The sequence below is a fragment of the Schistocerca nitens genome, chromosome 10, assembly GCF_023898315.1.
Source record: "Schistocerca nitens isolate TAMUIC-IGC-003100 chromosome 10, iqSchNite1.1, whole genome shotgun sequence".
Lineage (NCBI taxonomy): Eukaryota > Metazoa > Arthropoda > Insecta > Orthoptera > Acrididae > Schistocerca > Schistocerca nitens.
This window is the reverse complement of record NC_064623.1, coordinates 222,574,088-222,589,063: the sequence shown is the minus strand read 5'-3', so window position 1 is coordinate 222,589,063 and position 14,976 is coordinate 222,574,088. Positions and strand designations below refer to the sequence as shown.

General features: G+C 40.3%; 1 protein-coding gene and 1 non-coding gene across 2 annotated transcripts in view; both read right to left on the bottom strand.

Annotated features, from left to right (window-relative positions):
* LOC126210023 (serine/arginine repetitive matrix protein 1-like) overlaps positions 1 to 14,976 on the bottom strand; it is a 264,901-nt gene that overhangs the window by 95,198 nt on the left and 154,727 nt on the right. The window contains exons 9-11 of the mRNA XM_049939127.1: positions 7,344 to 7,554; positions 3,782 to 3,866; positions 2,024 to 2,140 (exon numbers count right to left, since the gene is read on the bottom strand). Coding sequence (XP_049795084.1) covers positions 2,024 to 2,140; positions 3,782 to 3,866; positions 7,344 to 7,554 — 413 coding nt within the window. The remainder of the gene's footprint in view (positions 1 to 2,023; positions 2,141 to 3,781; positions 3,867 to 7,343; positions 7,555 to 14,976) is intronic.
* On the bottom strand, positions 8,615 to 8,689 carry Trnal-caa (transfer RNA leucine (anticodon CAA)). Its single transcript has one exon. It is a non-coding gene; the product is annotated as a tRNA-Leu (tRNA).

Genomic DNA, 14,976 nt, shown 5'->3' with positions numbered 1-14,976 from the left:
GGATCCTCACAGTAACCTCACAGTATATGTATATATTCACTTATGAAATTTGTTGTTAATAATCCAACCCAGTTCAAAAGTAATAGCAGTGTGCATAGCTATAACACCAAGAGAAAGGATGATCTTCACTATGCAGGGTTAAATCTGACTTTGGCACAGAAAGGGGGAAATTGTGCTGCCACAAAAGTCTTTGGTCACCTACCAAACAGCATCAAAAGCCTGACAGATAGCCAACTAACATTTAAAAATAAATTAAAAGAATTTCTAGATGACAACTCCTTCTACTCATTGGCTGAATTTTTAGATATAAATTAAGGGAAAAAAACAACTTAAACATTAGTGTCATGCAATATTTTGTGTAATGTAATATCTTGTACAGATATCTTTTATTAACCTGACACATTCCAAATCATTACGAAGTGTCATATTCATGATCTATGGAACAAGTATTAATCTAATCTAATCTACTCTTAACGGTACAAAATCAACAGATGAAAGGTAATTCATGGAACACCCTCAGGAAGGGTGACAGGACCGTTACTGTTTACAGTTTGTATAAAGGATCTAGTAGAAAGTGTTGGATGCTCTTTAAGATTGTTCATAGATGATGAGTTTGTCCATAAAAAATAGCAATCCCAGAAGACAGTGCCAGTTTGCAGAAAGACCTGGAGAGGATTGACGAGTGGTGCAGGCTCTGGCAGTTGGCCCTGAATGTAAATAAATATACATACTGTGTGCACATAGGGAAAAAATGTCCTATTGTATGACAACACTGTTGATGACAAATTGCTGGAAACCGTATCTACCATAATATATCTAGGAGTAACTATATAGAGCAACCTAAAGTGGAATGACCACATAAAACTACTAGCAGGAAAAGCAGATCTCAGACTGAATTTCATGGGAAGAATGTTAAGGAAATGTAGCTATCCACAAAAGAAGTAACTTACAAGGAACTTGTCCAACCAACGGTAATCATTCTTGAGTATTACTCGTCAACCTGGGATCCTTACCAGAATGGACTGATAGAAGAGAGAGAGAAGATCCAACGGAAAGTGGCATGTTTCATCAAGGTATCATTTAGTTGGCCCGAGAGTGTTACAGAGAAGTTCAACAAACGCCAGTGATGGGCATTACGAGAGAGGCACTGCGCATCACAGAGAGGCTTAGCATTGAAATTTCGAGAGAGTACTTTCTGGGAAGAGGCAGACAACATATTACTTCCTCCCGGATATGTCTCGCAAAACGACCATACCGATAAAATCTGAGAAATCAGAGCTAATACGGAGGCTTGCCGACAACCGTTCTTCCTACGTGCAATGTGCAAGTTGAGCAGGGAAGGGAGGATCAGTTAGTGGTACCAGAAGCACCCTCCGCCACGCACCATTAGGTAGCTTGTGGGGTATAATGTATTATTTCTCATACAGCTTTATACTGAACACTGCTACTTGCCATGCAGTTAACTTTTCAATTTCTGAATTTAGATCTTCAGATAATTTGTCAAAAAAGTGGCTAATGAGATAAGTTTTTAATTTTCATTTGAGCTAGTAGGGATTCCTAATCTTCTGCTTATACCAGATGAGAGCTTGTTGAATACCTCCACACCAGGGTATGAAATTCCCTTCTCAATCCTTGGCAAGTAGGCAAAGACTACATGAAATTTATTTGTGTGTCTCATATTGTGTCTTTAAATCACCAGCAACAAAACCCATTAAGGGGTAAGTGTAAAGGGAAGTTAGTGCAAGAATTCCAAGATTCTTCAAAAGGTTTCTGCAAGATCAACAACTGTCACACAATACTCCTACAGTTCACGTCTGAAATGATGCTCATTCAGGTTAGCCATCACACAATTGTGAACATGCTGTAACATTACAGTGGAAATGTTCACAAAGATAAACCTGATGGCTCAGATCAGATGCTGCTCACTAAACTGCTGTAACAACATGGTTAGTTCCAATTTCAAGTACTATGTGGTAGTGGCTTATTTGTACTGCTGGGGCAGAACATAAGTAACAGAGTTTACCTGATCCAAGTAGTCATCATAGTTGATGGGTGTCCGAATTTCTGTCTCTTCCATGCTTATGCCTTCACCGAGCACCCTGTGCTCGCCAACTTCATCCACTTCATTTGGCAGGGAAGACTGTAAAATAAGATCAGTTGTTATAAAAGTTCACCACTTTGCTGTGTTATTGAGTGTAACTGCTCTAAAATACATTGACTGGAATCATCACTAATCTCTGCTCATGGCATCTGCCTCAGATAGCCCCTGTCTCCCACTTGTTGTGAAACTGGACACTGTGTCACCCTCATTTCAGTATACAAATTGATGTACTGTTTTAGTATAAAAGTCTGGCCCACCAATGTCACACACATTTCAGTGAAGAACACAACACACTTTTCTGAAAAACTGCTGATTAGCTCTTACTATGCTCCTTTCATTGCCATCTACAGTGTGGCAGTCTTTTGTCAGGTAATTCTCCAGGGACCACGAAAATTTTTATTTGGAACCAGAAGCCATCAGGAGCATCTCCAGGTTTACCAAAAGTGACATGTCACATAGGCCTTATTTCAAAGAATTGCAAATAATGACCGTCTCATCTGTTTTTATATACAGGTACCTTTTTGTACACAAAGTTACACCCTTGGACATTCTGTTCATAACCATAATACTTGTCAAGCACTAAAGTGAGACATATCTACAACTCAACATTTAAAAAAAAAAGCACAAGGCATGTAGGTATAAAGCTTTTCAACACGTTAACTGGGCAACCACATCTGCCTCTCTTAATATCTTTAAAAATAAGACCCATAACTGGCTCAAAGGGAAAGCTGAAAACTCTTCAAAAGTAGACCTGATTTACTAAATAATTATAGCAGTGTTTGTTTGTACCTTCTTTCTCCGCTTGTCTGTCCCCTCTGGTATTTTGCCTTATGTGCATAATAAATAAGCAAGTAACTAAATAAGTTCACCTCATATTTTATTATTAACCACATTGGGAAATTTCTGGGTATGCCTTCTATTCTTTCATGACGTAAAACTTAGGAAATAACTTCATAATGTTTAGGTCGACATTTAACAATTAACCATGTGGACAACTGTTTATGTATCACATTATGTTGTTTCATCATGTATGTTCTTTTATTATGCGTAGTACCATAGTGTATGTAAGCACGTTTCTTAACATTTCAATCATATTTTATAAAATCTCAGGTACACTACTCACGATGACATCAACTGCATGCAATGCTTAAAGATGGAGGAATAAATAAATGAGTACATGAATGTATATTGAGCAAGCAGTAATGGAAACTAAGGAGAAAGCTGGAAAGAGAATTAAGATTCAAGGGGAAGAAAATTAAAGCTTTGTGGTTTGCCAGTAACACTGTAATTCTATCAGAGAAAGCAATGGAGATCGAAGAGCAGCTGACCAGTGTCTTTAAAAAATGTTACAAGATCGACAGTAATAAAAGTAAAACTAGGTTAGTGGAAATTAAATCATTTGGTGCTTAAGGAATTACATTAGTCATATGACACATGCCAGACCAGCTTCAAAAATGGTTCAAATGGCTCTGAGCACTATGGGACTCAACATCTTAGGTCATAAGTCCCCTAGAACTTAGAACTACTTAAACCTAACTAACCTAAGGACATCACATACACCCATGCCCGAGGCAGGATTCGAACCTGCGACCGTAGCAGTCCCGCGGTTCCGGACTGCAGCGCCAGAACCGCTAGACCACCGCGGCCGGCGCCAGACCAGCTACTACATTTAATACACACCTGTTGCCCACAACGTTTTCTCCATTTCTCTGTCTCCAGCTTTCTGTCCTTGTTTAAGAGTCCTGCTACCACCCTGGCACCAATACTAAATTGCAGAAGGAAAAAAAATATATTACACACCCAGAAAGACTTCAGCAAAAAAAACTATGAATAACAAAGAACAGTTGCAGTTTTAGATGACCTACCCATGTTGTAGAATACATAGACCATACCTCTGGAAATAAAGAAGTGAACCAGACAAGACTGAACGATTATTGCAGATTAGCAACCGCTGCTCTTGTATGCCAACCTTCCAGTGGTGGTCAACAATACAGTGTAATCTGGTTCTTTTATAATTATATCACACATAATCATAAAACATATGTCAGTGGTGTTTGTAAAAGGGGCATTCAAAAAGAAACGAGCCAGAGGCACAATTACAGATACCAGTAACTGTATGTTACAAGTACTGACCCTGGCTGTTGAGTCACTTGCCCCACCATGACACAAGATGGTAAATGGCTGTCTCATAAAATTCCCGGGGCTGCAGTGTTAACCAGTTCTGCATGTACAGCTGGACGTTGTCGTCCGAGGTTAATCGTTTGCCCCTCAGAGCCTTTTTAAGGGGACCAAAAATGGCGTAACCAAAGGGAGAGAGGTCCAGACTGTATGGAGGGTGGCCGAGAACCTCCCATTTGAATTTCTGTAGGAGTGTCGTGACTGTGTTGGCTGCATGAGGCTTTGCATTGTCGTGGAGCAGAACGACCCCACGGGTGAGATTGCCTAGTCGTTTTGATTTGATCGCTTGGTGAAGGGTAGTCAACATTTGGAAGTAACACTCGGCATGCACTGTTGTCCAATGCTGCAGGAAATGAATCAAAAGGGGGCAATTTTTGTTGCCTTGAAAAGGCTCTGAGGGGCAAACGATTCACCTTGGATGACGTCCAGCTGTACATGAGGAACTGGTTAACATTGCAGACCCGGGAATTTTATGAGACAAACAGCCTTTCACCACCTTGTGTCACAGTGGGACAAGTGTCTCAACAGCCAGGGTCAATACTTCTAACATACAGACACTGGTTTCTGTAATTATGCCTTCAGTTCATTTCTTTTTCATTGCCCCTTACATTAATAAACAGTGCTCACTTTTATTGCAATTTTAAACAATGGAAAACTCAGGATGGAGTGTAGTAATATTATGAAAGGGACAGTTGCTACTTATCATATAATGGAAATGTTGAGTCACAAATAGACACAACAAAAAGACTATCAGAAAGTAAAGTTTCACCCAGCTAGGCCTTTGTCGGAAACATACACACAGACACTCAAGCAAATGCAGCTTGTTGTGCCTATCTGTGACTCAGAATCTCTGCTCTATAGCAAGCAGCAAGAATAGCAACTATCATTTTCATAATTTTTAGCATGTAATGTTTTTAGTGGTGCTTCTGTACAGAACTGACTTATGAAAAGTAAATCAGTGATTCCGAGTGGCTTTTTCACACATTTTGAGCACACTTCTAATAATTTGACATATTTATTATCTACAAAAATTCTCAGATTAGTAAGTTATCTCCAACATAAAATTTTTGAGGCTTTCATGACCTCTTCTTGTTGGTTTTCATCTTGGGAACTTGGGCAATGATCATTTAGAAGTTGTTCAGCATTTCACATGTATGAATAGCTAGTACTGTCAAAGATTCATCCTTTCCCCCCAACATTGGGAGTTGAATCTTTAACAATGCTAGCAACTTGTGCTTGTAACACATCAGAAAAACCACCAAACAATAACCGATTGGACTCAAGTCGAGCACCGACGGGCAAAATTTTACCATTACTTTCTCGTAGTTGGTTTTCTAGCTTTTCACTTAGAGAACAAATGACACAAAGGGAAAGAACAGACTGGAATACCAACAGCATAATGAAAAGGATAGATTGCTACTTACCATAAAAGTGACATGTTGAGTTGCAGACAGGCACAATGAAAAGACTGTTCCACATTACAGCTTTTGGCCAAGGCCACCTTCAGTAAATTCACATAAGCAAGCACAACGTACTCACACATGACCACTCTCCAGCCAATATGGCCAGAATGCAATGGTCGTGTTGAACAAAAGTTGCAATCCAGAGTGGGGGTGGGAAGTGGGAAGGATAACAGGGTATGGGTCAGAGGAGAGAAGCCAGCACTGTCTGGCAGAGCATGCAGGGACTATACAATGGCACGACACGGCAATGGCGTGCCAGGCACGCAACTGGGAGACTGTGGGGAGGGAGGAAGGGAACAGAGAGCAAAAAAGGAGAGGAGCAGAGAAGAAGACTGGTAGGTGTGATGGCTAAGAGTGGTGTACAATGAGGGTTAAGGAACATGTATTAGGAGGAGTTGATTGGACAGAGGGGGCAGAAACTGTTGGGTGCAGAGTGTGGGAGTGGTATGTTACCATAAGGTGAGGCTGGGATAATTTCAGGAGTGGAGGATGTGTTGCAAGGATAACTGCAGTCTGCATAGTTCAGAAAAGCTGATGGTGGAGGGGAGGATCCAGATGACTCGAGTTCTAGTGCAGCCATTAAATGAAGCACATTACGGGCAGCTGCATATAGTGTTACAGTGTGCTCTATTTTGCTCTTCACCACCATTTGGGGAGGGAGGGGGGCATTCATCCTGACGGACAGATGACTGGTAGTCAACAATATAAAAAGCTATGAAATGATTGCAGCAGAGTTGGTACATGGCATGGCTGGTTTCACAGGTGGCCTGATCTCTGATGGGGTAGGATAAACCTGTGACCAGGCTGGAATAGGAACTGCTGGTTGGGTGGATTGGGCAGATCTTACACCTGGATCTTCCACACCTATATCATCCCTGTGGCAATGGCTTGGGACTGGATTGCATAGGGATGGATTAAGATGTTGTGAGGTTGATAGGTAATGGAACACCGTTTTAGGAGGGATGGGAGGTATCTCGGGTAGGATATCCCTTATTTGAGGGCATGATGATAGGTAAACAAAGCTCCGAGGAAGAATGTGGCTCAGTTCAGTTGTTCCAATCCCGTAAGGTATTGAGTGATGAAGGGATGATAATTTGTAGCTGATTGTTGGGATGGTGGGAGGATTGCCAATCACCCCTCCCCCCCCCCCCCCTCCCTTCCAACACCCACAGCCTCCCAATGCTGCTCCTGGCAGCCTCGTCCTGCCGCTGTCTAGTCCCTGCACACTCCACCGGACAGTGTTCTTCTCCCCCCTGCCCAGCACCCCCACCCACATCCTGCTATCCCTCATCATTACCCCACTTCAGATTGCTGCTTTCACTCAACACTCAACGCGGCAGTTGCATGCTGGCTGTAACATTTGGAGACAGCCGTCACGTGTGGGTGTGTGTGAGGGATGTGTGGGCATGTGTGGTGTTTTGTTTTCTGGAGGAGGCATTGGCTGAAAGCTCAGAGTATAACAGTCTTCCTATTGTGCCTGTCTGCAACTCAGTGTGTCATCTTTATAGTGAATAGCAATCTATCCTCGTCATAATATTGTTGTACAAATGAAGTAATACATCTAATGTACTCATCTCTGGAGGAGTGTTCAGTGTACTCACAGGTCCAGCACCCTGTGCTCTATGTCCGTCACCTCCTGCTGCCTGCGGATCCGCTGAGCGACGGCCCACAAATCTGCGTCTGTGTCGGCATGTACTTCTGAGTCCAGTTTGTCCATAAGACCGAGTCTCTCCCTGTCTGTCACGGACGCATCTGCAAAGGGGCTCGCTTCGTGCTCTGCACCCAGTGGTTCGTCTGCAGAGTTGTCAGCCCCTGAGAAGTGTAAAAGAAGAGCTCTGTTGTTATCACATAATGCACGGCACAAAAATAATCATTCATTTCTTATGAGACCTAAAAGTGAAAATAAGCAGACTGTGAACAAATGATGTGCTTTCATTGTGGATGAACAGCTAAGTCAGGAGTGTCCAACCTTTTAGCATATCTGGGCTCTGTTGGAACAAGATGAGTATTTTTGGGCCACACATAATATAGTGGCCAGAGGTTTAGAATTTATTAATTTATGATTCTTTATTCTAAAAAAGCAAGATGGAAATTATTTTACACTTTATATATGAGAGTTCATTAATAATTTATATAGAACTAATTACAAATCATAGATTTAAAGTGATGTTTGACTTTTAATTTGGGAGACTAATGTATTAACATCAGGTTTGATCAAAGTAGTTGCAATTCTCATAATGTTCTCAAGCTGTTGATCTGGGATATTGGTTCTATTTTTACTCTTTGTGTCCTTTACTGATGAAAACAGCTGTTCACAAACATACCTGCTTCCAAACAAAGATGACATGTATAACACATGACTGTGCAGCAAGGGATATTTGTATTTGGGCAGGGAGAATTTAAAAGTCCAACAAAGATACATAATCAATTTTTTTTTTGTTGGATGTGGAGGAGGAGGAGGAGATTAGTGTTTAATGTCCCATCTACAACAATGTCATTAGAGATGGAGTACAAGCTCAGATTATGGAATGATGGAGAAGGACAGTAGCCATGCTCTTTTGAATGAACCATCCCAACATTTACCTTAAGTGATTTAGGTAAATCATGGAAAATCTAAATCAGGATGGCCAGGTGTGGGTTTGAACTGTCTTTTAGTTGGATGTCAGACTGCAACTCTATGCATTCCATCTGAAAATCTGCTGGCAACATATCTATATTGTTTGTAAAATGTGTCGCATACATACAAAAACTTGCATCAGATCCTGTCTTTACGATTATGTTTCAATTCTTCTTAACTTTACATTGTCCAAATTCTATTTTACCGATCATGTTATAGATGCTCACTTGAAACTTCCTGGCAGATTAAAACTGTGTGCCCGACCGAGACTCGAACTCGGGACCTTTGCCTTTTGCGGGCAAGTGCTCTACCAACTGAGCTACCGAAGCACGACTCACGCCCGGTACTCACAGCTTTACTTCTGCCAGTATCTCGTCTCCTACCTTCCAAACTTTACAGAAGCTCTTCTGCGAGCTTCTGTAAAGTTTGGAAGGTAGGAGACGAGATACTGGCAGAAGTAAAGCTGTGAGTACCGGGCGTGAGTCGTGCTTCGGTAGCTCAGTTGGTAGAGCACTTGCCCGCGAAAGGCAAAGGTCCCGAGTTCGAGTCTCGGTCGGGCACACAGTTTTAATCTGCCAGGAAGTTTCATATCAGCGCACACTCCGCTGCAGAGTGAAAATCTCATTCTAGATGCTCACTTGTTGGGCAGCACTGATACTTGCTTTGGGCTACATGCAGCTCATGGGCTTGGAAACCCGTGAGCTAAGTTGTTGATTCCTTTTAGTGCACAATATTTCAATGACCAACCTAGGTATCTCTCTGAGGTTCTACAAGCTGTGTTGTTATGCACAGTGACTCTCTGCAATGCAACCAGACATAAGAAGATACCAAGGTCAATCATCAAAATAATAAGCATACAATAGAGTCAACAACTCGACTGTACACCTGAAACCGCATCATTAATTAATCATGCTGAGAAACTGTGAGAGCTCACAGACTGTGTTATTTCCATCAAGACCCCCCTCCAAAACTTTCCTCATATCCTTTCTACCACAGTCTTTTCTATTCTAAAGAGTCAGTCCATTAGCAGCGATTTCTTCTGCGCACATTAATGAGGATGACATATAATTTGTAACAGGAAATATGTCTTACAATAGATGGACTGAGCAGGTAGAAAATTCTGCTGCAAGCCTTGTTATAAACAAAATTAAGAACAGCACTTCACTTATTGAGGGAATATCAGATATAACAATAAAACTTGTTTTAAAAACAAACAATACATGTTCCATGGAAATCTTTCAAATCTACATCTGATGTGGTATCCAAAAGTCACCGAATATTGTGGGCAAGTAGTTACAAATATCGTGAAATATTTATCTTTTCTTTATTTATTTAACGTGATCAGATTATGGCTGTCGGACCCCTCTTACATCAACCCATGTTTCACATACACAGTATCTATTACATCAATACTTATGTAAAACATAATAATTTTACTACAATAATTAATATTAAAACAATTTAAGTGTCTGAAGTGGCAGTGTAAGGAAACTATACTAACTAAGAACTAAAAAAGTTAATACTGGCCATACTTTAACTACTGCAGCTGCTGCCATTAATAGTGATAATTGTAATAACAGTAATAATGATAATAATAATAATAATAATAATAATAATAATAATAACCCCCGTGGAGGCCCGGGAAAAGAATAGGCCTCCGGTATGTTCTGCCTGTCGTAAAAGGCGACGAAAAGAACAAACAACTAATAGGGCTAACCCCCCTTTTAGTGTGATTAGTTGGTTCAGGGCAGAACTAAAGAAGCCTCAGACAAGCGCCGTCATGGTCGGGGATGACGCTTGAACCCTATGCCCGCCCACAATGATAACGACACTGCTAGCCAACTGGAAAATGATTTAAATCCAAATAGAGGTGTTTTGCAGGATATGCTTCCTGCAACCACCCTAGAAGGAAAACAAAGACAGAGGATGAGATGGTCAGATGAAGTTAATCGACACCTCACGTTCTGTTATTACCAAGCAACAAACCTAGGAACCAACACAACTGGATACAGATCACAAGTATACACAACATTTATTACCAGATACACAGAATTAAAATTTTTAACAGAACAACGACTAGCTGATCAGATCCGTGTAATAATCAAAAATAACAGAACACCCCAGTCAGAATTAGAAAACATCAAACAAGAAGTACAACAAATACTGGAACAAAATAATGTGCAATCAGAAGAAGAAGAAAATGCAGTAATGGACTCAAACATCCCAGAGCAAACAAACAAAGAACAACACGCATCAATTAAACCATCAGAGGAAAACGAAATCTTAAGACAGCCACCAGAACAAGCACAAATAGAACACGAAGTGACACACATGTTAGATGTTGTTGTTGTTGTTGTTGTGGTCTTCAGACCTGAGACTGGTTTGATGCAGCTCTCCATGCTACTCTATCCTGTGCAAGCTTCTTCATCTCCCAGTACCTACTGCAACCTACATCCTTCTGAATCTGCTTAGTGTATTCAGCTCTTGGTCTCCCTCTATGATTTTTACCCTCCACGCTGCCTTCCAATACTAAATTGGTGATCCCTTGATGCCTCAGAACATGTCCTACCAACCGATCCCGTCTTCTGGTCAAGTTGTGAAACAAACTTCTCTTCTCCCCAATCCTATTTAGTACTTCCTCATTAGTTATGTGATCTACCCATCTAATCTTCAGCATTCTTCTGTAGCACCACATTTCGAAAGCTTCTATTCTCTTCTTGTCCAAACTATTTATCGTCCATGTTTCACTTCCATACATGGCTACACTCAATACAAATACTTTCAGAAACGACTTCCTGACACACAAATCTATACTCGTTGTTAACAAATTTCTCTTCTTCAGAAACGCTTTCCTTGCCATTGCCATTCCACATTTTATATCCTCTCTACTTCGACCATCATCAGTTATTTTGCTCCACAAATAGCAAAACTCCTTTACTACTTTAAGGGTCTCATTTCCTAATCTAATTCCCTCAGCATCACCCGACTCGATTCGACTACATTCCATTATCCTCATTTTGCTTTTGTTGATATTCATCTTATATCCTCGTTTCAAGACACTGTCCATTCCGTTTAACTGCTCTTCCAAGTCCTTTGCTGTCTCTGCCAGAATTGCAATATCATCAGCGAACCTCAAAGTTTTTATTTCTTCTCCATGGATTTTAATACCTACTCCGAATTTTTCTTTTGTTTCCTTTACTGCTTACTCAATATACAGATTGAACAACATCGTGGAGAGGCTACAACCCTGTCTTACTCCCTTCCCAACCACTGCTTCCCTTTCATGTCCCTCGACTCTTATAACTGCCATCTGGTTTCTCTACAAATTGTAAATAGCCTTTTGCTCCCTGTATTGTACCCCTGCCACCTTTAGAATTTGAAAGAGAGTATTCCAGTCAACATTGTCAAGTCTACAAATGCCAGAAATGTAGGTTTGCCCTTCCTTAATGTTTCCCCTAAGATAAGTTGTAAGGTCAGTATTGCCTCACGTGTTCCAATATTTCTACGGAATCCAAACTGATCCTCCCCGAGCTCAGCCTCCACCAGTTTTTCCATTCGTCTGTAAAGAATTCGCGTTAGTATTTTGCAGCTGTGACTTATTAAACTGATAGTTCGGTAATTTTCACATCTGTCAACACCTGCTTTCATTGGGATTGGAATTATTATACTCTTCTTGTAGTCTGAGGGTATTTCGCCTGTTTCATACATCTTGCTCACCAGATGGTAGAGTTTTGTCAGGACTGGCTCTCCCAAGGCCGTCAGTAGTTCCAATGGAATGTTGTCTACTCCGGGGGCCTTGTTTCAACTCAGGTCTTTCAGTGCTCTGTCAAACTCTTCACGCAGTATCGTATCTCCCATTTCATCTTCATCTACATCCTCTTCCATTTCCATAATATTGTCCTCAAGTACATCAACCTTGTATAGACGCACTATATACTCCTTCCACCTTTCTGCTTTCCCTTCCTTGCTTAGAACTGGGTTTCCATCTGAGCTCTTGATATTCATACAAGAGGTTCTCCAACGGTCTCTTTAATTTTCCTGTAGGCAGTATCTATCTTACCCCTAGTGAGATAAGCCTCTACATCCTTACATTTGTCCTCTAGCCATCCCTGCTTAGCCATTTTGCACTTCCTGTCGATCTCATTTTTGAGACGTTTGTATTCCTTTTTTGCCTGCTTCATTTACTGCATTTTTATATTTTCTCCTTTCATCGATTAAATTCAATATTTCTTCTGTTACCCAAGGATTTCTACTAGACCTCGTCTTTTTACCTACTTGATCCTCTGCTGCCTTCACTACTTCATCCCTCAAAGCTACCCATTCTTCTTCTACTGTATTTCTTTCCCCCATTCCTGTCAATTGTTCCTTTATGCTCTCCCTGAAACTCTGTACAACCTCTGGTTCTTTCAGTTTATCCAGGTCCCATCTCCTTAAATTCCCACCTTTTTGCAGTTTCTTCAGTTTTAATCTACAGGTCATAACCAATAGATTGTGGTCAGAGTCCACATCTGCTCCTGGAAATGTTTTACAATTTAAAACCTGGTTCCTAAATCTCTGTCTTGCCATTATATAATCTATCTGATACCTTTTAGTATCTCCAGGCTTCTTCCATGTATACAACCTTCTTTCATGATTCTTAAACCAAGTGTTAGCTATGATTATGTTGTGCTCTGTGCAAAATTCTACCACGCGGCTTCCTCTTTAATTTCTTAGCCCCAATCCATATTCACCTACTATGTTTCCTTCTCTCCCTTTTCCTACACTCGAATTCCAGTCACCCATGACTATTAAATTTTCGTCTCCCTTCACTATCTGAATAATTTCTTTTATTTCATCATACATTTCTTCAATTTCTTCGTCATCTGCAGAGCTAGTTGGCATATAAACTTGTACTACTGTAGTAGGTGTGGGCTTCGTATCTATCTTGGCCACAATAATGCATTCACTATGCTGTTTGTAGTATCTTATCCGCATTCTTATTTTCCTATGCCAGATCAGTCAATCATCCAGACTGTTGCCCTTGCAACTACTGAAAAGGCTGCTGCCCCTCTTCAGGAACCACACGTTTGTCTGGCCTCTCAACAGATACCCCTCCGTTGTGGTTGCACCTACGGTACGGCTATCTGTATCGCTGAGGCATGCAAGCCTCCCCACCAACGGCAAGGTCCATGGTTCATGGAGGGGACATGTTAGATATATAAGAAAAATTTCAGCTGACATATATAATACAAAGACACAAATACAGGCATTAGGCCATTCTTGCATAGACCGCCAAATAACCCACAAGTTGAAACAACAATAAAAACTATCAACACAATCAGACACAACAAAATAAATGAAAACACAACTATGGAAGAGTTAAAACTACTGGTTTATATAGGAGCACTCACTATACTTAATATACACACTAGGCACAGAACAGAACCAACCAACACACAGAAGAAACCCACAAAACCATCATGGCAACACAGGCTACAGATCAGAATAGAAAAACTGAGAAAAGACATCGGACAGCTAACACAATTTATAAGAAATGAAATGTCAGAAAAAAAAAACGAAAAATGTTAGGTAAAATCTCACAACAAGAAGCGATAGAGCAATTAGATGAAAAGAAGCAGAAATTACAAGCGTTGGCCAAACGACTTAGAAGATACAAAAAAAAGTGAAAATAGAAGGAAACAAAACCAAACATTCAACACAAACCAAAAGAAATTTTACCAGACAATAGATAACACACACATTAAAATAGACAATCCACCAAACATAACAGACATGGAACACTTCTGGAGCAACATATGGTCAAACCCGGTACAACATAACAGGCATGCACGGTGGATACAAGCAGAAACAGACACATACAAGATGGTACCACAAATGCCTCAAGTGATAATTTTGCAACATGAAGTCACCCAATCAATTAATTCTACTCACAAATGGAAAGCCCCTGGAAAAGATAAAATAGCAAATTTCTGGCTAAAGAAGTTCACCTCAACACATTCACATCTAACTAAATTATTTAACAGTTACATTGCAGACCCATACACATTCCCTGATACACTTACACATGGAATAACATATCTGAAACCTAAAGATCAAGCAGACACAGAAAACCCAGCTAAATATTGCCCCATAACATGCCTACCAACAATATACAAAATATTAACTTCAGTCATTACACAGAAATTAATGACAAATACAACACAGAACAAAATTATAAATGAAGAACAAAAAGGCTGTTGCAAAGGAGCACGAGGATGTAAAGAGCAACTGATAATAGATGCAGGGGTGACATATCAAGCTAAAACTAAACAAAGGTCGCTACACTACGCATACATTGATTACCAAAAAGCTTTTGATAGTGTACCCCACTCATGGTTACTACAAATATTGGAAATATACAAAGTAGATCCTAAATTGATACAGTTCCTAAACATAGTAATGAAAAATTGGAAAACCACACTTAATATCCAAACAAATTCAAATAATATCACATCACAGCCAATAGAGATTAAGCGTGGAATATACCAAGGAGACTCATTAAGTCCTTTCTGGTTCTGCCTTGCTCTGAACCCACTATCCAACACGCTAAATAATACAAATTATGGATACAATATTAC